The following is a 23399-nucleotide window of genomic DNA, read 5'->3' as shown; positions in this document are numbered from 1 at the left end:
CAACAAGAAGTGTCCCCAGTACTGCTCCAGGGCAGGAGTGGGGCGGGGGTCCCTGAGGGACGCATTCATGATTGCATGGAAGGGCCCCCTACTTTACGCGTTCCCCCCCACAGCGCTTATCCACAAGGTCTTGCAGAAAGCCAGAAGGGAGAGAGGTCGCATGATACTAGTAGTCCCAACATGGGATCGGCAGCAATGGTTTCCCTTGCTTCTGCGCGTGTCAGACCGCCCACCGCTCCCCCTACCGGTGGCGCCGGACCTACTCACGCAGGCCCAGGGGTCCATAGTGCACCCGAACCCTCAGAGCCTGTGCCTACAAGCATGGCTAATCCATGGCTCAGCTCCTTAGAAAGTACATGCACGCAGGGAGTACAACAAGTCCTGGAAAGTAGCCGAAGGACCTCCACCAGGAAGACTTATAAGCAGAAATGGACTTGATTCACAGCCTGGTGTTCCGCCAAGCAGTTAGCTCCCCTTGACATTCCTATACCAGTAATACTTGAATACTTATTGGACCTCAAGAGGGGCGGACTTTCCTTATCCTCGCTAAAAGTCCACCTCGCCACTATATCAGCCTTTCGGCATACAGAGGAGGGGCCCACGGTATTTGCCCATCCTATCATTACCAGGTTCTTGAAGGGTTTGGTAAACCTGTACCCCCTCGGAAACCGCTTCCGCCATCGTGGAACCTGGACCTGGTGCTCAGCACGCTCACGGGTCCACCTTTTGAACCATTAGCCACGGTTCCCCTACGTCTCCTTACGATAAAAACAACCTTCCTCCTTGCAATTACGTCAGCTCGCAGGGTGAGTGAGCTTGCAGCAGTTATGGCAACGCCGCCCTGCACAGTATTCTCAAAGGAGGCGGTAACCTTACGGCTGCACCCAGCCTTTGTTCCAAAAGTTTCTCCAGAATTCCATCTTAACGAACCAATAGTTTTACCCGAAGCCTCACAGCTCCAGCAAGGAGGCATGCCTGCATCTCTTGGATGTGAGGAGGGCGTTGGCCTTCTACATAGACAGAACTAAGTCCTTCTGGAAAACGGACAGGCTTCTAGTCTCTCTCGCTCCCAGGTCAAAAGGAGAAGGTCTCTCTTCACAGAGAATCTCAAAGCACATTATGTCCTGTATAAAAATGTGCTACAAGCTTCGAAAGATTCCTTTGCTGGCCCCGCCCAGGGCTCACTCCATCAGGGTGGTGGCGGCGTCAACAGCCTTCTTTAAGGGCATTGCGTTGAAGGACATCTGTAGAGCGGCGACCTGGTCATCCTATGACACCTTCGCCAAGCATTATGCCCTATATCGCGTATTCCAAGAGGATACCCGCCTCTCGACAGCAGTCCTTTCGGGCGCAAGCTGCACATAAACCGATTTATCCACCTCCTTTCTTGGGTTACTGCTGGGTAGTCACCTATTGTGGAGCACCCACGGGGACACTCGATGAAGAAAGGGAAGTTACTCACCGTAGTAACGATGGTTCTTCGGGATGTGTCCCCATGGGTGCTCCACCACCCGCCCATCCTCCCTGCTTTGGATCTCTGTCTAGTGTCTTTCAGGAGCATCCGAGGCGGTTGGTCAAGGAACTGGCGGGGACCGGATCGTGCACGTGGCCGGGGAAGCGCAAGGGAGCGGCGCGTGCTGACGCATGCGCGATCCAGGAGAAACTGCTGGAAGAATTCCGATCTGCGGCGCCGGGCAAGCCCGATGCCTATTGTGGAGCACCCACGGGGACACATCTCGAAGAACCATCGTTACTACGGTGAGTAACTTCTCTGTTTTGAATGTGAAAAAGCCTTCTGTAAAACACTGCCACAACATTTACATAATACTAAAAAGTCAGGCTCAGATGGTGCTTGCATGTGAAATAAGATGATTGATTTACTAATCACTATAAAGTAGCTGATTTATGAATTGATCTGTAGAGTAGAAGTACTACCACAATGAATAGCCACTATTGGTCACCTATGTGGGCCATTTTTTAAGAAGTTTCAGGGCACAAAGTTCTGTACCACAGTTTGTTTTGAACTTTAGCTCCACTTTTAATTGTGTGGGGTTCTTTACAAAAAGCAAATTAGAGAAAAGGGAGCACTACTTTCTTGCTTATTTCAACTGTCAAGCTTACATATTCAGCTTAATTTTGAAACACACACTTGCTGTTCTTTATAGTAACAAATACACTTAAATCAAATTTAGGTGTAACCTTTTATTAATACACATTTTCAGCTTAATTTACAGACACAGTAGAATCCTAGGGTCTTGAAAAGAAATGAATTACCACAGAAATTAAAAAGTACTCTAAAAGGGTTTTATCTACATTGCAGAAGAAATGGATCTTGTATAATTGATTACATTGCAATATGTACAGTAACTGCCAATACTTAACTTCTGCCTCCCTACTCATTGGCTATGATACTGCCACTGCGCAAAGCTCCCTAGTCATTTGGAGTTTTTCTTGACTGTTCTAGTGTAAGATATGGAGGTACAGAATCCGATGTAGCCCTAAGGGGTATGGTAAAACAAACAAGTGTGATAATTGTTCACATTACAGTAAAGAGATTTCCTCTAGTGGCCCTAATGTTCCAGCTCAGCCCATAGGTATTCAATCTTGCTACCTGCAGTTTGGACAGAAAATAAGAACAATGGTATCTCTTTGTTTAAAACAAAGCTACAGTAGCTCTTCTGTTCTTTCCAGTGAAGCTTACCTAATAGGTGGGTTTTTACCACTTTGTTTTTCACATACTTTTCTAATTTGATACTGTTTTGTTCCTAAAAGCTAGTTCCAACTGCAGAATATAAGGATCGTGACAAGTGCATGACACCCAAGCATAGTTTTGGGGAAGAGGCTTCATTACAATGTTCAGTGTTGAAGCAGCTAATCCACTACAGAGTAATGGGAATAAGGTTTGTCTTTTAAAAAAAGTTCTTATTCAATGTTTTAAGTGTTACAGAAATAAGGCAGGATGAATATAGCTCTAAGACAGCTGGCACAAAAAACTACCACAGATGTAAATAAAATTCCTAACAGTTTTCACTAAGGTAAATTTAGATATATTTCACTTTCACTGTTGCACAGTGCACAGGGCAAGTTCTGAGCATCCTCAACACTTATTTTGGGAAATTGAGTGTGGTCACCAGCTCACAGCTGTAGCTATTTTAAATCAACCTCCTGCCTGACATGAATTAAAGTAGATAAGATTGAAATGTTTGGGGACATTTTAGAGTTCATGAGTGGATGGGCAACCACACAAGTTTTCTGTGCTTCTGCATCTATAGCAATATTTCAGAGACACACTTGACTCTTCCTCTTTTGTTGCTTTAATTTAAGCAATTGAACAAGGATGTTATGTTCTTAAGAAGAGATCTAAATTTATTCTAAACTGTAGCTTCATGTTTATATACTTGCAGTTGATAAGAAAAAAAAAATTCCCTACTGATGATAAATTTCCCACCATAGTATAATACAGTAAAAGTTACAAGATTGCGTGTTGCAGCTGTTAAAAGTGTTTGTGAAACTACTCGGTTAATTAATTTGTATTATTGAAGTCTTCCCAGCAGTGTGTAATAATGATGTACATACAGTAGGATGACATTTTCTCACCTTCCCCTTTTGAAATGTTACAGTACAATATTTGTAATGTTTAACACTATATGTAGTAAGCACATTTACCATCTATAACTATAGTCTTGGCTGTTAACACCTAAAAATTCATTCATGTTGCATTCCACTAAGCACACCTTTTACAACAGAATCCCAAAAGTGTTACATTAGAAATGAATTTCTACACTAAGTTGACCAAAAGCAAGTTTTTATGCTCCTTCAGTTGGCTGTAGTACTCACGCCAAATAAATATCACAAGTGGGTATCGGTGAAGGCTGTATGTTCTTTAGTTACTGTACTGAAGCCTTTGATGGCATTCACAAGGTCTTCCTCATCCATGTACTAGGTAGGGGAAAAACAGCAGGTAATTCAGCTAATCAGTCAAAATTTAGAGAACAGTAAAGACTGATAAAGGTCAAAATAAACAACAGAACCAGGAATGTCATATTTGGAGAAAACAGACTTTCTACACACACTGACGGTAATTGACTACATTATCAAACTGATTCATGCTGAGACCTGATCTACATGCACCTTTTGTACTCATTTTGCTATTTTTGTTGAGGAATTTGGTTTCATATCACAATATAGTTAATTGAAGGACAACAATTAGGGTACTCCTGGGGTCAGCTAGAAGTTTTGTCCAGAGGAAGAGTGAGTGGAGATTTGTAGATGGCCTGTGGTCCACCCTGAGCACAAGTGTTAAAGAAAGATAGTTAAACTGACAGAATACAATAGCGTGAAAGCTGTTACACCATCATAGTTTATTTCCATACATGTAGGTGAATAACCAGGACTGGCTTGGTAGAATTATAGCCACTCTACAGAATTATACTGTTTTAATTATATCAGTTTAAAAACTGTATCAGAGCAAGGCAACTAATAGATTATCAAAACAAGTCAAGAAGAAAAATTGTCTGGATATACAGTGGCTTAACTGAGTAAAATAACTAACAAAAGTACAATTGTGATTCACAAGCTGACTTTCAAAAGTGACAGAGCTGCTTTGGAAAATAGGATTTAGGCTCATTATTAGGGCCCAGGGCCTCAAAGTTACTTAACTCATTTTTGAGGCTCTGGCCCTAGATGCTCTTGGAAATTTTGCCTAGCAATATGGTACATGTTTTAGGAACTGTAGAACAAGAACTTACCAAACCACCATCAGTCGCATGTATAATTGTATCCCATACAGCATCTTCTATTAGGGACTTCTTGTCATAGACATCAATCAGTTGACTGACACTGCGATGTAATGAACCTTGGGAATAGGTACGACTCATCTGGCTTTGACTCGGTATCCGTAAAACAGAGGTACTTTGAGTGCTACGATTACTCAGAGGAGAGCTGGGTCCTGGAATTTTTGTATCTGCTAATCCCTATGAATATTAGAATAAAGGCATATGCTTATGAAAGATTTACAAAGAAAATGTAATAAATTGGAATACGAATAATTTAACGTTTCAGCTCAAATAAATCTCAATATTGCAAAATGAAAACCTTGACTTCTACTACAAAGTTAGTTAATTTCATAGTAGTAAAGTAATATTTAATTGTAGGGTTTTTTTTTTGGCTAGTAACAGAACATCATTAACACTAGCTCCAGCTATTGTTCCCTGTGGAAACAATGACTTGCTGCAATGCGGTTTAACAAGGTGATCTCTTGAAGATTTCTTGTTAAGCAAGCAATTGATACATGTCACCACAGTAATTGCCATGCCGTTTTAGAACCAAGCGCTAGATAACTAATGCAACACTTTCAAGGTTAGATGGCATCTGACTTATGGGACACAAAACCTGGCAATTTTCACAGCTAGCTTTTCAGAAAATGTTTAGTGATCTAAGTGTTGTCCCCAGCCTCCTTTTGTCCCTTCTTGCTCTCTGATTTTCCAGACAGATGGGTTAAAAAATCAACAACTACTGCCTCCAAATCATTCCCACATACTTGACTCACAGGGTACAATAACACACAACTTTCTGTACTGTAGTCTTAAAGTGGCCTCTATACACCACTTTGGATGTCTGTCATAGAATTTTCAACTATAACACTTGTGCATTGATAAACATGCACCATGCAAGCAATTCTCATGCAAGACAGTTTGGCTACATCTAAACTAGAAGCATCTGTCCACAGAAGTTACTCTTGGAAGAGCTGTTCCAACAAAACTTTTGTCGACAGCGCTCCTCTACACAGAAAAGTGGATCAAGCTTTTGAGCCACGTTGTTGACAAAAGGGCTCCTCCCGCCAGCCTCTGCCCAGTTTTAAACTGTCACCAAAACATTTTTTTTTGTGTGTAGCCGCTCTGCACATTTTTGTCAACAGATCACACTAGTATAGATGTAGCCTTCAGGTTTGGTTGCCACAGCACACAGAACTCACTAACTGTACCTCCAAGTGCATTGTAAAACTTTTTAGAGTAACACTACTTGCAGAATCGGCCGTCTCAGCAACAGAATCAAACTGAGATTAAAACGGGAGAAGAGTTAAGAGCATTGCTGCTTTAGCCCATTTGCTAAGACAAGCCTTTAGTTCGAGCACACTGTAAAAGTAGCTAAAAACAACGGTCGGCATGATGCTGAGTTACACAGGTTGAGAATCTGGTCTAGTGTACACAACTGCAGGACAATGGAACTTTTTTTTTTTTTTTTAAACCATACATTTGTTGGTCTCTAAGGGTGATTGCAAAGGTCCAAATTCAAACCACTTGCTGAGTTGTGTATAAAACCTGCACTCTATGCCATGTGACCTTGAAAAAACAAAAATGAATCCCATCCCCCTCCAGCCCTTTCCTAGCAGTTCAGACAAAATGTCTGTGCAGACCTAAGCCCTGCAAAGCCCTTACCTTATTTGTTCCTAGTAATATTTGTGAAAATGACAGGAACGTGTAAAGGAGTTGCAAGAGGATGCTGATGGCAGGATTTATCCATTAAAGAGGGTTTGTTTGTTTGTTAGTTTTTTGGGGGTGGGTGGGCCCTGCAGTTAAAAAGCATTGTTGGCGAAGAATATACCAGGGCTATACAAGTGTGTGTAGCAATAAACATCAAAGAACAGGGGAAATTGGCTGTAAGGCACTTTTTTTAAATTTAATGGAGCTACACTTGAATTGTTGAAACTGATGTCACAGTATGTGCTAGTGTAGCTTGTGGAATGAATACCGAGCTGAGTGACTGGTGTTGTGATACTTGTACATGTCAAGTATTTTTCAGAATGGTAGCATTGTTGTTTTATGCAACAGTTCTCGCTTGCTCTCTGTCACGCGTGCATGCGCACACTCTCTCGCTCACACGCACGCGCGCGCGTACTGGGTAAGCTGTAACGAGAGAAGTGATCTTTGGCTCTCACACTTCTATGTGATCTTGAGTATATTACTTTTTAACCTCAGTTTGCCTCCTAAAAGTGGTATACTATTTCTTAACTTCATCAGTATGGTGTTTTAATCTAATCCCTAAGTATCATTGAACTCCTTTTTCGTAGCGCCCTGTGACTCTTCCAAGGAAAAATAGACAATGAGACTTGACACTACCTAATGTCCAAAGCTAAGTTAAGATTGGCGGCGGGGGGGAACAGTCATGGAGCCTTTTTGTAAGTGACATTAAGAGTTGCCACAGAATGTTTCGGTGGTGAGCAGCCCCAGACTGAAGGTGGGGGTGGTCCTTTAGAAAATGGACATTTTCCTGCAAGGCACCTATTTGGCCACCTAGCTCACATATGATATGAGCAGTGTATGCTAACTGATCGGTGGTGTTGCACCTGACAAGCTCAGCAGATGTCAACTGAGAAAGGGCTGCTGCTCCCAGATGAAGGGTATAAGATGGCTGGATGAATATGCCCTTCATCTTTCCAGTCTGCTAACTCAGCTCCTGGAAGACAGAGTCCTTTTCAATTTTTGCTCGTACTTTTAAATGCTAAACAGTGAAGAATGTGTCAAAGTGTCTCAGTTCAGCTTTTACACAGGACAATACATTTTCAGCAGGCCAAAGTATCTCCAAAGAAAGCTGTGAAGCAAAAGGGAGCAAGTGAGGGAACACACACAGTAATGTGCTTTTGATTGCAATAATGATCTAGGATTTTATGCTTTATTGCCATGGTATCTGAGGAATCTGTGGGTACGTGGAGGGTTTTAAATGCTGTGGTTTTCCATACGCTAAAGTGCATGGCAAAACTCTCATTGGCTGTGTCTACACTAGCCAAAAACTTTGAAACGGACATTTCAAAGTTTACTAATGAAGCACTGAAATACATATTCAGCACCTCATTAGCATGCGGGTGGCCGAAGCGCTTCGAAATTGACACAGTTCGCCGCCGCGCGGCTCGTCCCGACGGGGCTCCTTTTTGAAAGGACCCTGCCTACTTCGAAGTCCCCTTATTCCCATCTGCTCATAGGAATAAGGGGACTTCGAAGTAGGCGGGGTCCTTTCGAAAAGGAGCCCTGTCGGGACGAGCCGCATCAATTTCAAAGCACCGCGGCTGCCCGCATGCTAATAAGGTGCTGAATATGTATTTCAGCGCTTCGTTAGTAAACTTTGAAATGGCCATTTGCATGGCAATTTTGAAGTATGGGGCTAGTGTAGACACGGCCATTGACTTTAGTGCGTGCTGGAGCAAACCTGTATTTTATAGAATTCTACCTAACGATGTCTTGAAATAGTAGGAACCTCATGAGCAATATTTTGATATTTATTTCTTTTGCCCTTGGATTAATTTAAATAGTGGGGCAACTTGGTATAAAAGAAATACGATGAACAATTTCCTGAATTGTATTGAAGTAAGGTATACCTTAGTTCCTTCCATTAAAAATTCAGATATTTATTGTGAGATTGTAAAGAATCCATTCAGCAGAAAGATTAAGGAATCTCTCTGGAAGGCATGAGAAGATTCAAACAGCTTTTTGGAACAGTATATGTAAAGTGGATTTTCTTAGCAAAGATCTTGAGCAAATTCTCCCCCAAAGATAAATGTTGGAACTACCCCTCAGAAAGGTGCATGTACACTTGCTGAAATTGAGGTCTCCGGGTTCCAAGAGACAGTCTTTGGGGATAAATAACTTGGGCTTACACAGACTCGGAGCCTTTTTCCTTATCCAGGAAATGGACAGGACCATGGCTCCACGTAGTGACCTTGGAAGGACTGGGACTTCCAGAATCCATTTTAGGAGTGGGATGGACTCTCGTAAACTTGTTTGTAGTTCTTTTATTATTTTTAATACGTTTTAATACGTTTAAGCATGTTTTAATACGTGCTTTTTACCATAAAATTAAAGTAGGCTTGCAGATGCTATGTAGTAACTCATAACTGTTGGCAATCAGTCTGAAGAGAGAGCAAGCAGGTGTCCTTGGACAATCTGTCTGTGCTGGGAAATATATTTAGAACTGTGCAGCCCAGGAGTACCCAGTCAGAAAAGTGAATGACACAGGTCTCCACCCAGAAAACCAATGGCTGTGGAGTTAGAACCCAAGAGTTGATGCCTTTGCTGGCCCTCTGTTGCCCTGAACTGGATAATAAGCATAGCTTGACTGAGTCAGTGAAGCTATTATTGATTTACAACAGTTAAGGAGCTGGCCTAATCAGTGAAGAATAACCACCTCAGTAATACAAAAAAATTAAGGATATCCTACACCATGTCTTTCAAGGATTTAAACACATCTGACTCTTCCCACCACGTTCATTACTGTGGTGTCTGGTCAAGAAAAATACCACACAAGTTTTGTCACTTATTTGAATTGTAGCTGCCACTTGTTTCCAACATATAATTTACAGATACCCTCTCAGGTGAAAGACAGTGCACCTTTTTCCTCTTACAACATTTAAACTATTTTAATGCCCTAAGAAGGCAATGTTGTCCTTTGTAACATATGTTACATTTCAATAACTCTGTACAATTAAAATAAAACACACTGTTTGTGCTTTGCACAACATACCATGTGGGTGTTTCCTGGGGAGTACACAGTCATTGGTGGTGTCCGCTTTTGGAGGGGAACTAAAGGAGGCCTCTCTCTTGCATAGGGTTGTTTTTTAATTTTTCTTCGTAGGATCAAGGATAGAAAAATAGCCAAGAGGATCAAACCTAGAACAGCCATTAATATCACAAACCACAGTTCAGTGTAAAATTTTGCGTGTTTATTCTCTGCTTCATCCTTTTCTCCAGGAGTTGTTGCTATAGGACCTGTATAATCTAGAGAGGTAAAAAGGAAACATTATTTTAGAAAGCAGTTTAGTAATAGATTGTCCCCTTATTTTATAATAAATTAGGAGTTTGAAGCAGTTTGTCACTGTGTGCTTATTTGCACTTACGTTCAAGGTGGTGTAATGGTTCAATATGCTAGTGGGCTGTAATAAAACGCTTACTGCACTCAAGAGACCATGCTTAAAGTCCTGGCACTGCTTGCCTGGGTTGGAAATCACTGCATTGGCATCTCCAGGAAAGAGGAGGGGGGGAATTCAAAAAGGTTTATCAAAGTAACCTTGAACAGTTGAAACAATGATGGGTAATTTCAAAGAGGTGCAGACAGGAAGTTTTCTGCAGCATTATAGCCCTGCACCAACTATAAAACAATAAAGCCACAAAATGAAAGAGGATGAACAAAGAGAGGCCAACTAAAATAAAAAGCTTAGGACAGGCACATGAAAAAGATACAAAGTGTTTCATTCTTTTCAATGCACGGTGCATGTTACTGCACAGCTTAGAAATATTGATCATTTTTGGGGAGGGGGGAAATTTACTCTAGCACTAGTGGTGTTGCAGGATATGCAGCAATGCAGCCAAAGCTGGCAGTGCACTTGAGCCCTAACAAAGGCTGACGTATAAAAGCTGTGGGATCACTGCCACAGGATGTTGGGGCTCAGAGCATAGCAAGAATCAGAAAGGGACTGGACACTTACAAGAAGGTATGGAGTTATAATGCTGACTGCTAAAATGGTTTTTAAAGGACTGTTTAAACTTTGTCAGGTTTTAAGCCAATCTCTATCAGAAATCAGGATAAGATTTAATATGGGTGCAGATTACTGCCTTCTGTAGGGTTCTTACATCTTTCCCTGTGTTATACCGCTGCTGGAGCAAGAACTAAACAAGATGATCCTTGCATTTACCCCTGCATTCCTCTGTATCTAACAGCAGCAAAACCTCTCTGTTTGGCTGTTCTTTGGGCCTGCCATGGACCTGGCCCTGCTCTTATCAGCGCATAAGACAATCCTTCCATTGATTTCAGTAAGATCAGGCCCAGCGTCAACATCCCTCTTTCTCAGCCTTTTGATTGTGATGTCACCACCCCATTCCACTCCTGCCAAGACACCTACGACCAAGAGTGGGTCAAGGCTTGGTCTTCCAAAGGTTTAACCAAAAGAAACTCAGCATGTAGCCTTTAAAACAGTAATCACAAAGCTGTTCCTGTACCTTCTGAAAGAATAATAAAGGGCCCAAAGGGTTTTGATATATTTTATATTTCATCTTTAAAATGGGCAGCGAGCTACCCTCTGTAGTGTGATGTGAATGTCCTTCATTAGCAGACTTTGCAGTTGTTCGTTTTCTTTTTAAGTGGGAAAGAACTTCATGTGAAAGTCTCATTGGGGAAAAAAAAAAAAGGCATCAAGAGTGCTCCTGCTTCCGTACGAAAAAAGTTCCTGAATGAATTCAGCGGGTGACAGACACACATGATCCACATACTTTAGCACTTTGAGAAACAACTTGGACCAGATCAACACCTTCTATTTCCAAATCTCATCTGACCCAATATGTGTTACACCTAATAGCTCAGCACAAATACACACATTAGTAGGTGCTAGGTAATATCTATGTGTTTACCAAGTCCAGTAGCTGTGCTGTATTTGATCACTGGTGTGCTGGCGCTCCCTTCGTCTGTGGTACAGGTTACTTGAAAGAAAAAAGCTAAAAAAAAAGGGAAAATAAATAAATGAATGTGCTAATATGCGTGGCTGCATTCAAGCAAAATCACTATGGGACGTGGACGTGCCACAGTCAGAGCTGTCAGTGTCAGTGTCTCCCAGTATAGACTGAAGCCCTGTGCACTAATCTTCAGATAATAAATTGTATATTATTGTGATCATGTTAGTAGTTATTGTTACATTCCCCTATAACTCCTCCCCATCCATTTGCATATGCTCATAACTTCTCAAATGAAATGAAACAGTGCGTGCTTGGGTCAGTCTTTGACAGCCACTCTTCAAAGAAACTTTAAGAAAAACCCTCAGCCCTGTCTATCATCATGGGAAGATTATAAAACTCCCAAACAAACCCTTCCCATTGTTAAATATACTGTTTGGTGATTATAGCAAAAAGGCTGAAATTTGAAAGGCTGAACTTTTGTTGAGACATAATTTCCTCGAGAGCTAGTGATTTTGCTTGATGTAAGGAAATGGTGTTCAATTACAATAGGAGCATTTTGAAACTGGCTTTAGTTCTTTTATCAAGTCAGGAGGTGAGATGCACTGCACCTACCTGCACAGCTATTAAGCAACTACATTAGAGAAGGGCATATTTAAGCTTGTCAACTGACAGCTGGGCAAAGCTCTGTCCAACTGCTACCATACTGTCTGCATACACTGTCCAGCACAGTAATCCCTTGCCCCTCCAAATTGTGTTACTTGGAAGGATAGCTGTAGTTTAAACATTGTTTCAGATTAGGACAGTTCATATTTCTTTGGAAAGCACTTTGAACATTATAAAAAGTGTCTTAATCAGAAAGGTTTTCTCAGGCCTAAGTTACTTTATAACAGTATATAGTTCCGGTAGTATTTGTGCAAACTATGAAAGGAGCAACAACAGAGACAATGTGGAGGTGATAACCTTCCATGGCATAAAGTCTCTCTTCCCTGTGGATCCCAAGTATCCGGAAGGCTGGGGGGAGGGGATGTGATCAGCATCATTTTAAGGATGCCACAATCATCTCACTCTTCCAGAAAAGGGCAACAAAGCTGACTGTGGAAATTACCGGGGCATCTCCCTTCTCTGGGAAGATCTTGGCTCGAGTCATCCTCAACCGTCTGATCACCAGCATCTCACAGGAGAACCTACCAGAGGCACAGTGTGGTTTTTGCCCAGGCTGCAGCACCATTGACATGATCTTTGGTGTTCCTCAGGTCCAGGAAAAGTGCACAGAGCAGAACTTGGATCTGTATGCTGTCTTTATAGACTTGACCAAGGCATTTGACACCATCAACAGAGAAACCCTGTGGATTATCCTGTCAAAACTTGGCTGCCCAAGAAGATTTGTTAACTTCATACGCTTGTTCCACAATGACATGACTGGCTTTGTTCTTTCAAATGGCGAGTCCTCAGATCCATTTGAGATGTCTAATGGTGTGAAGCAAGGATGTGTGCTGGCTCCAGGGTTATTCAACCTCTTTTTCACGTGCATCCTCAGCCACGCAGTTAGGGTCCTGGACCATGGAGTCTACATAAAATGCAGACTTGATGGGTCACTTTTCGACCTTTGTCGTCTGAATGCTAAAACCAAGACACTTGAGAGGCTCATCCTTGAAGCCCTTTTTGCTGACGACCATGCGATTATGGCACACAAGGAATCTGATCTCCAGCTTATCATCAACAAGTTTGCTGACACCATTCGCCTCTTTGGTTTGACCATCAGCCTAGGAAAGACTGAGGTAACTCTTTCAACCTTCTCCAGGATCTACAGCTCTCCCCACTTCAATCATTGTTGAAGGAACAGAGTTAAAAACAGTAGAGGAGTTCAAGTACCTTGGCAGTGTGATAGCCAATGATGGCTCCCTTGACAAAGAAGTCAATGCCACAATCTGCCAGACCAGCTGAGCACTAGGATGTCTGAGAGCGTGAGTGTTGAATCAGCACAATATCCGACAGTCCACTAAACTGAAAGTGTACAAGGCTGTAGTCCTGACCAGTCTCCTGTATGGCTGTGAAACCTGGACCTTGTACAGAAAACATATAAAACTGCTGGAGCACTTCCACACATGCAGCCTGAGGTCAATACTGCACATTTGATGGCAGGACAGAGTTAAGAACCTGGAAGTCCTGGACAGATCAGGAACAACGAGCATCAAAACCATGATTTTGAAAAGCCCAGGTTCATTGAACAGGGCATGTCATGGACGAATGGAGGAGTCAAGAATCCCTAAGCAACTCCTCTACGGTGAACTCTCCCAGGGCAAAAGGAATCAAGGTAGGCCTCGCAACGGGTATAAAGACTGCGTGAAGGCCAACATTGCTCATGCTGGTTTAAAACCAGATCAGCTACAGCAGCATGCGAAAGACCGAACAGGCCAGTGTGCTCTCGTATGACATGCGTATGACAACTTTGAAGAGCAGCGACGCGTACGCCTCCTTGATGCTCGTGAGAGGAGAAAGCAACAGAGGCAGCCACACCAACAGAGCCAGGACGATTCCCTTGCCCCCAGTGTGAAAGCTTGGACTTCTCAGCCACATGTGAGTCCACAACCAATGAGCCTGTGGAAACTCAAGACATCATCGTCGCACACGACGGACTACCTACTACTATCTTTACATCATCAGCTTTTCAAGGCAATTAGAAATTTAAAGAGGCATTCCAGTACCTTGCATTATCTGGGAAACTTAATAAAATTTAACACGTAATAAAACCAGATAAATAAAGTCCTTAAGATACAGAAATGGGAAGTTGAAACTGACTTTTGTCAGATGTCCTTGGTAAATACAGTGTGGTGTCAAAGCCACTATAGACACGCTGGCCTCCCTCAGTTAACATATACTCCTTCAGCTGTCCATTCAGTAGGAAAGTGTGACTCCAGTCTAGGTAGATCATGGATAAATTGCTGACAACAGAAAACGGAGCTTTGTACTGCGGTACTGCCAAAAAAAAACAACAAAAACAAAAACAAAAAACAAACTTCATTAATAAGGGCATAAGTATCTCAATGGGGTTGCACAAAATAAATACATAAAATAAGAAATGGTCCAGGCACTGTCACACCCCACGCATATGAAAAAAAAAATGAGGAAAGGCTACAACAGGAAGCAGCCCTTCCATTATCACACTGAAATTATTGTATCTGTATCCTAAGCAAAATCCACAAGGAAAATTTGCAAAAATTCAAATATAAGCTCCTTAGAGAAAGGATTGTCTTTTACTATGTGACTGTTCAATGCCTAGTATAATAGGAAGGCCAGCTAGATTGATGTTGACAGGCAATATTGTAATAAATAAATAATAACTAATAAGCAAATTGTTTCCACAAATTAAGGATCAGACCATAAAAAATTCAACACCAGGAGTGAATTATATTCTATTATTTGCGGTGGTAAAACTCTGCTGGAGCTAAGGGGGTTACAACAGTGTAGCAGGCCAAGCCCACATTCTGTGAAACAACATCACAAGCTCTAGTGCTTAGAGTGGTAAGAAAAATGTGTGTGTTGAGGGGTGGGAGGGGTAACTATCATCTATGAAAATGAAAATACTGGCTGTGCCCTGGCCATCCCCCACCTCCACAAAAGCTCTTGCTGCCAGTGCTTCACTTTTCCTCCTGGGGCTCATCACTCCTTCCCTCAGACTGTAGTGGGCAGGTGCTGCTGGGATCGGGAGCAGAGTGGAGATGAACAAAGGAGCCATCCCATTTCTCACAGAAGGGGAGGAGCTGCTTGGCTCTTTCTGCTCCCCTCTCTTTCCTCCACTTCTGTGAGACTAAAATGAGCTCCAGAGGATTCTGCATGGGGCCACAATTGCTCTGATTGGCTGCTTAGATCATAGGAGACAGATGTGTAGGAAACCAATCACTCATAAGGGTTTTTTTCACCCTAGGCAGGGCTGAAATGCGCACACTCAAGCTATGCCTACACAACTGCCTTAATTAGAAATAAGCTACACACTTGCTTAGCTTATTTCAAATCAATTTTGAAATAGGCTAGTTCCTCATGGGGCACTGTCTAAACAATCCCACGCCAAAATAAAACCCTATTTTTAAGCACCCCTTTTCCTTCCTGTGATGAGGTGTACAGGGATGGTGGAATAGTGTGCCCGTTATTTCAAAAATTATTTCAAAATGAGGGGCACATTGCACAGATGAGGGTTATCCTGAAATAGCTCCCACCATGTAGACATAGCCTCAGTGACCTGACAGAGCTACTGAGCTTTGCTGGATCTGTGACTCCTTTCAGCCAGGTGTGCTTCAAACACTGACTGCCATACAAGGTTCCTATTCAGGGCAATACCACTGATGAGCATATCCTAGAGGGTAGCATATTTGTCTCCTATTTTGCATTTTTCCCTCCCATTTTACAGGTAAACTACCTTTGGTACCATTAAGTATAATTGAAGGCCATTTTTCATATCAAAGCAATATTTATTGCAACTGCTTTAAGAGTGAAATATGTCCTTTTGGCACCCATTCACTTCTAAAGCTTTTTTCTTCAACCATTAATTTATTTTCAGAGATAGTTAAAAAGCTTTACAAACAGCAATTCAAGTATAATAATTCACTGCCCTTACTAATCAATCAGTTGTGCAGTCTATTAGTATATAATCAAGTCCTAGTCCCCAAATATTGTCTTAGATGAAAGCAGCTTCATTTATGTGATGCAGGCATGTTCATTTGTTATGCTTTTGGCACTGCACTTACAACGAAGAATGACCATAAAACTGCCTCCTTTTTTAATTACGTGTTTTAAGTTTTCCCAGTGCAGGGTACACAATGAACCAGAAAGACTGCAATGATTTTAGCAGCATAGAGGAGCTGATGTAATATTGTAATTAATTTACTAATGCATAGCACAGCTCTCTGCTAGATCAAATCAGTAGTGTTCAGTTAAGTATCATAGGCTCTGTATTGCTGAGAACTAAAAGAAGATTTTCCTTTAGCTCAAATGGCAGAAGCCTGTGCTTCTGGAGGAAGAGAATGCAAATTCAATTTCCAGTGTCAGATCTGTCCCAAGAAAGCTCATCACCTAACAGATAATATTATTAGTTTTTAAGGTGCTACTGCTTTTGTTTGTGTGTTTGTTTTGTTTTGTGAAGATACAGACTAACACGGCTACCTTTCTGAGACTAAACCCTGAAGGATTAAGCCCCACAAAGTCCTCTTTTAAAATTTCTTTCCCCTTTTTGTTTGCTTCAACTATTGTTACAACTTGCCTACTACTTTACTGAGCAGATTTCATTTTTTTAAATGGTTGCCTTGTTAGGATACATTATTGAGAAATATGGCATGCTTAATACTTCCCACTGAACAGAATTCACAATGGAAGGCCAAGGAGTTCAAACTGAAAAAGGAAAAGGTAAGGTAAATGTCAGGAAAATAGTTCTGAACAGTAAGAGCAATTGAATGGTGGATGGGAACAGACTAAGTGATCCAGATGTATTTTCTGGAGCTATTCAGTTCCACGGCCTAGACAGATTGGTATTTTAGACTCTGGAATTGCTCTTTATCATCACTGTGTACTCACACTCCTTCTTGGTAGTAAAGCTGGTCCATTCTGAAGCACTGCTGCCTACAGAATTGTAAGACACCACTCTCATGTTGTAGGTTGTGTAAGGCTGAAGATCACTCACACTGGCATTCTGTCCTTTACCCGTATACTTCACTTCAATTGGTCCCGGGTTACAGATCTTTGCTTCTGTTTGTAAATGTAGAGGGCAAACAGCGTAGAGGTGAAGTTCATAGCTAGAGAAAAAGATTGACATTTTGGTGAAGGTCTTATTGGGGGAACAAACAAGTGATCACTGAGTGCTGTTTCAGGTTGGCTGCTAGGTGTCTGGTTAACCAGTTAAGATGGACCTCAGCTTCATTACTTTTGGGCACTCTAAATCCTCTTCAATATCTAATGCTTTGGCCTTGATTCCAGGCTGATGACCTCTAATCCATGTCCCCCCCCACCAGCGATTATGCTTGTACTGTAGTTTGACACCTGCAATTCTGTGCTTACAACAAAACTGTAGATGTACTCAAATCTAATTGCTTGCACCTGCAAAGGAAGTAGTTAAATCTAGTTGCCTATCTTTGGTATTTATAAAATATCTATAGCTCTGCGGTGCCAGTTACTCTCTCAACTTACTGCTGGTGGAAAACAGCAAGTTCTACTATTTGTTGGTGCATAATTGCACATGCCTCATTAAGATCCTAGTGAAAATCACGTGGAGACATTAATCCTTGCCCTGCCCTAGCAGGGGTGCATTTCAAGCCCATTTTTATTTGCATTTCTGGGCAAAGATAATCGTGCAGTGCCATCACTTAAATACTCTCTCTGTCACACACATACCATGACGCTGCCAGTTTGGGCTTTGACGTATGGTATGCTAAAGATGAGGGAACATACTGTCCCTCTCTGAGGGGAAACAGGTGGCCGTTCTGGGAGCATGTTGCTAGTTACAGTAACTGCTTCAGAACTGAACTCCAGGACACAACCTTGTCCTGAAAACTAGATATGTTGTGGAAGGCTGATGGGTGGACCTCGGCACAGGGGATTAGTAGAGCATTCTACATGGCAATTTGGTCTAATCAGGTTTTCAGCTTGCAGAATAGCAGCAATGTTTTGTTTCTCATTAATGCATCTTTCATTGGTGGTTAAAGATAATTCCACGCTACTGAGTAAGCTGGCTGTGAGGCATTTGGGGAGTGGGGCAATACAAGATAATGTACGTGATCCAACCATATGCCTCCACAAAAGTCATTTTAATACAAAATATACAATAAAATCATCTGGGGTCTGGTGTGACTAGGTCGATGATACTGTAAAATACGGACTAATTTTGAATCCTATGATGAACATTGTATGAGACTACAAAGGAAAAGTACTCAGAAGCATCATGTAGAGCAGAATGCTGCAGCCTGCCTCTATTCGGTGTGCTGGATGGAAAAGCTCCCAATGATCCAAATGGGATAGGAATGAGCCTTTATTGAATGACTTACTGCATGGAAAAATTTATACTTAGTCTCCATAGACGAACAGATATTTTGAAGCATAAGATTTTGTTGGCAAAGAACCGCTTTGTCAGATGCGTCTTTGCCCAGGAAAGCTTATGCTCCAAAATACCTGTTAGTCTATAAAGGTGCCAAAGGACTTCTTATTGTTTTCAGAGATACAGGCCAATATGGCTACCCCTCTGATACTTGTCTCCATAGATTGCACTGGTAACTGATTGGCTTACAAGTGCAAATGAAGGTGTTGACTCTGATATATAAACCTGTGCTTTGAGTCCTGTCTAGTCCTGGGAGCACTGCTCTTCCTTCTTTCCTCCCCTCACATCAGTTGATTTCTATGCCTGTTGCTAACAGTCGCTGAGTGGCAGAGAGGAAGTTTTCTATCAATGGCACCTGACTTGGGAATTCACTTCCCTTACTGCCCCAGCAAAATCCAAGTTTATTAACATGCAGGACACACCACAAAGTTCTGCTACCTGTACAATGTTTGCTTGTGGGAAGATGCCCAAAGAGGACAAACTCCTGTTGGAAGGATTTCTTCTGCATGGCATTTACACCAATTTGGAGCTCATCATCATCACCATCATTTGCAAACATATACAAGAAAACTAAAAACAGGACATGAGATTACCAAAAATGACTAGAGGATTTAGCCATACAACTCCCAAGGATATAAATGGAAATTGTGCATCTAAATCTCTTGCTTGGCCTGAAAGTCTAAATGAGATTCTGACTCCTTACCTTTCCACAATGCCATTGGGTGCCTGAGGTGAATTCCATTGAAAAAAAGCAGTCCTTGAGGTTATGGTATGTACATATGGAGGGGGCTGTTGAGAGGGCGGAGCCGGCCGAGTGGTTAGCTGGGCGACTGGCCCCTTGGTGCAACAGTTGAAACAAGTGCAGGCCTCTATGCCAACAGAATAGGTGGTGAAAGGTTTAAGTCCATGTATCGTTTGTTGGGTACCAGTGCCTTCAGACAACTGCAAAAGGTGAGAGAGAGTTTTACACCATGCCGAGCTCTCTAAATGCTATGTGGGATTAATTAAATGTTCTAAGTGGTAGGATCTTTGATTTGGCATGTCTAGGGAATCTAGATTTGATCTTATCTTTCATCATCTACTCAGAAACAGTGAAATTCACCCAGCGTGGTGGGTCTGTAACAAAGCGTTCCCCATTATTTTAGTCCTCTAATGGTCTGCACTAGTGGAACAGCTATGTGCAAACACCTCTTGTGCAGTGTTATGAGGATCACACCTGCTGGCCCTCAAAAGACAGCATGCATTGTCAAAGGAATGTCCAAGGAATTCTTTGCATACACAGCGTGTATGGTGCTAATACCCTGCCCAAGAGGCGCAGAAGGGATGTGTCCTCTATTTCAGCCCACAGGAAACCCTCCAGGCAAAACTGAATCCATCTGCCTTTAAAGAGAAACTGAGTTAAATACCACAAAGAAATGTGTGTGCATAGGAACAATGCAGAAAGTTATGGCAGGAAATAACCATGCTGCTTCTTGGAACTGCTGTTTCTCCACTTCATTGCAGTTATTTGTGGGTATGGTTTCGAGATCCAACGAAATCACAGCATGTAGAAAAAAGCAGTCTCAGTCACAGTAACCACCTGCTGTAGTGATGAAACAAGGTAAATGGCACAGGCCACGGAGTCCCAGGGTGGACAGCAAGGAAACAGAGCATCAAGGCAAGAGAGAAAGCACATGGAGTCAGAGTTTGATAATGCCTTACTCTCAACGAAGGAGAAGCAAGGCACCGTTGCAGGCACAATACACACATGGCATGTCAGAGGGGATGAGATGAGAAAGAAATGGAGAGAGGAAAGGGCAGTGACAAGAACATGTAGGCTGAAGTTGATATGGACACAGCTGATCCCTCAGAAGAGGGTTAAGGACAGGCCATGCAATCAGTACCAGTAGACAGATGGCTCATGATTACAGACAGCAATGTGACGCAAGAAAGACAGTGTTAAAATAAACTGAGGTAGTGGGAGACTGAACACATACTACTATGAAAGGTGAACACAGTTAAGCCTTGGCAGGTGGTGACATCGACTCAAAGGCATGGAGGTGGCCAAGCACGAGAAATGGGGTGTTTGAAAGATGGAGGTTCCCATTTGTCACTGAATTGCACAGCTCTGGAAAGCTGACAATAGTAGCCTGAGTTCACTCAGACTCGTGTGGCATTTTGCCTTTGCAGTTCGGCTCTGGGTACTTCTCCCTCCCGCTTTACCTTGGCCCAAGGGTTGTAGTTTTCTTTGTTCTCAAGCCCTATTACACAAAGCAGATTTCCTGACATGGCAAAGTTATCTTGCTATTGGTGGGATACTGCCTTATAATACATCCCTGACAAGAAACAGAGCTGCTCTACAACCTCACTTGAAGTCTTACGACTGTAGCAGTTCCCTTCTCTGATGGGTATCTCTTTGTACGTGGAGGAAAGGGCAGTAGATTGCAAAATGCAAGTCTACTCATTCCTCACTCCAAAGGTCCCTGTGTGCTAAGGAACAAGAAGATGCCATGGAGTGTAGCTCTGCAGCATACAGAAGAGGGAGAGCATCTAGAACCCTCCTTGGGCTCCCTGAGTCCACGACGTTTAGTTCTTCCAGGTTCAGAGAGTGCTGGAAATGCCATTTACTGTGTCCTTTTCATGCTACACTTGGTTTCTTACAGCTTCACGCCCACTGGCAGAACCCCTATCTGATTCCAAATACACAGACTCCAAACTCTCTGGCTATTGCCTAAGCAGTTGAGTTACTGAAATTGAACTTCAGAACAAACCTGGATGCCGCAAAGAACTGAGACGCCATCTATGGTTTTGCAGGCTCAAACCAAAAGTAATAAACAACCCACATCAGATGATCACAGTGTTATCACAGCCTGAAAGCCCTAGGCCTTCTAGTACTTAAACATTTTAACCAACGGTACATGGAAGTTTTCCTAACAGCTACTACTTTAAACGTTATCATTACATTCCCACCAACACTGCTTAAAGAAGGACAATGATGACAATTAACCATTGGGTGCATGGTTTTCATTCTCAGTGATATTTCTCTTTTCCATGTGGAATCTAACAGGCCACAAAAGCAGAGGTGGGGAAAAGTACCCAAAAAGTTGCTTGAGTAAAAGTGCAGCTGCTTTCACTTCCAGGTACTTAATTACAATAAAGATGTGATGTGTGTGGGTGTGCACGGCTGCTTTTACTCAAGTAGTGTGTGTGTACTTTTACTAAGTAGTTTTCCAGAAGAACATAGGTGACTTGTACTTATGTACATCCCCCACCTTCCCAAGCAGCTGTACTTTTTTTTTTTGTTTTTTTTTGGAAGGCCATGCAGGTACCTTAGGGCTGAAAGAAGCAGAGGAAGATGAGACTCCTTAGACACACTATATGATATACCTTTTTCAGATGCCCCTGCAGCTAAGATGACGATGGTCACAGAAGAGGCTCATGTGGCAGGTCATGATATATACGCACCTTTATTACATGTTAATTGTGACACAAAGTGAAAGCCTCTTGCTCTTTTCCTACCAGTACTTGCAACAGTCTTGGAGATTTATATGTTATAAAACAATAATTTTGAGTTCATCGGTACTTTGAGACACATTCACTGCAGTAGTTGTTATAAACTTTTCAGTTTTGCATTGCATAACCAGATAGCATTACCATACTGTTTGAATATTCCCAGCTATTTCCACTATTTTGTATACTACTACACCTTCTTATCCCTCTGTCAACTGGAAAACTTTCAAGGGCAACCTCTTTGGCCGTAAAGGTCAAAGCATAGTGATGTCCAAAGTGAGCAGGTGGTTTGTTATCAATGGTCATTTCGATCTTTTTGGGCTAACAGATCTTTTGAAAATGTGTACACCAGCATAATCAGTAACCTCCCACGAGCATTGCATTGGATCCTCCTCACCCCGCCTCACCCACCTCCCATTCTCACTATTTAACACAATGATAAAGACACGGGAGTCAAGATTAATTCTTCTGGAAGCACAACATTTAGCCAAGGGGAGATGTCAGTCCTGCCTCAAGCAAGGGAGGGCACTGCCAGGTAGAAGTAAAAAAGCAAACATACGCAAAACCCTTAAAAAAAAAAGTCGAGTTCAGCTGGAAATACAAAAGACTGGAGACTTACCACCACATCTGTCCCTCTAGTGCTGTTAGAGAACAGCCTGTAGAGACTAACTATCCCATTTGGTTTAAGAGGAGGGCTGATGTTTACCACAGCCAACGTAGAAGCCACAGTGTGGAACAGGGGTGCGTTGAGGCCTTCTGGAGGGGCAGGGCCAGTTTTGCAGCGTGCCCAGCTGCTAGGAGTCCGTCCTGCAGCATTTACTGACCAGACCTTGAAAAGACAAAACAAAAAACAATCTGTGCAAGGGGATGAGCATTCCTGGGAAGTGCTGCATTGATGGGGCTAACCCGGCTTTAGCGATGGCGGGATGAAACTATGCTACAACTTATGACAATGTAATGGCATTTCTCTAGTGCCTCCATCTGGTTCTGATCAGTTCTTTTATAGAGGGGAGTGAAATGTTTTTCACCATTATGATTAAGGTGGCTTAGAAGAGTTTCATGAGGTTCCTGCAAAGCTGACCTAAGAACAGAGACTTGTAGTATTGTACATAGAGGAAGCACTAGAAAACTTTCACATCTCACCTAAAATGGCAAAACCTTTTCCGAGGGAGGGTCTGGCCCATGGCAACCCCCCCCCCACCCGGTACCCCAGGGCAACCCCTGTACCCCATACTGCAGGCCCTGCCCCTTCTGTGCTCCACGCACATCCTAACTTATGCCTGAGGATTACGTGGGGCAGGGTGCAGGTGCCAGGGCAGGTGAAAGCGGCAGCAGGGGGTCGCCTCCCTCCCCCATGCACTCACAACATGGAGCTCTGCCGTGCCCTCCTGGCCTGC

General features: G+C 42.5%; 1 protein-coding gene across 1 annotated transcript in view; it reads right to left on the bottom strand.

The window, feature by feature from the left end:
* Positions 1-3820: 3820 nt before the first annotated feature.
* The window catches only part of USH2A (usherin), a 581084-nt gene continuing 561505 nt past the window's right edge, over positions 3821-23399 (bottom strand). The window contains exons 64-71 of the mRNA XM_074989966.1: positions 22622-22831; positions 19217-19455; positions 17001-17218; positions 14235-14411; positions 11394-11477; positions 9514-9758; positions 4749-4973; positions 3821-3939 (exon numbers count right to left, since the gene is read on the bottom strand). Coding sequence (XP_074846067.1) covers positions 3850-3939; positions 4749-4973; positions 9514-9758; positions 11394-11477; positions 14235-14411; positions 17001-17218; positions 19217-19455; positions 22622-22831 — 1488 coding nt within the window. The 3' untranslated portion in view covers positions 3821-3849. The remainder of the gene's footprint in view (positions 3940-4748; positions 4974-9513; positions 9759-11393; positions 11478-14234; positions 14412-17000; positions 17219-19216; positions 19456-22621; positions 22832-23399) is intronic.

The sequence above is a fragment of the Carettochelys insculpta genome, chromosome 3 (assembly GCF_033958435.1).
Source record: "Carettochelys insculpta isolate YL-2023 chromosome 3, ASM3395843v1, whole genome shotgun sequence".
NCBI lineage: Eukaryota > Metazoa > Chordata > Testudines > Carettochelyidae > Carettochelys > Carettochelys insculpta.
Note: the sequence above shows the minus strand (reverse complement) of the source record. Positions and strands in the feature narration are given on the sequence as shown.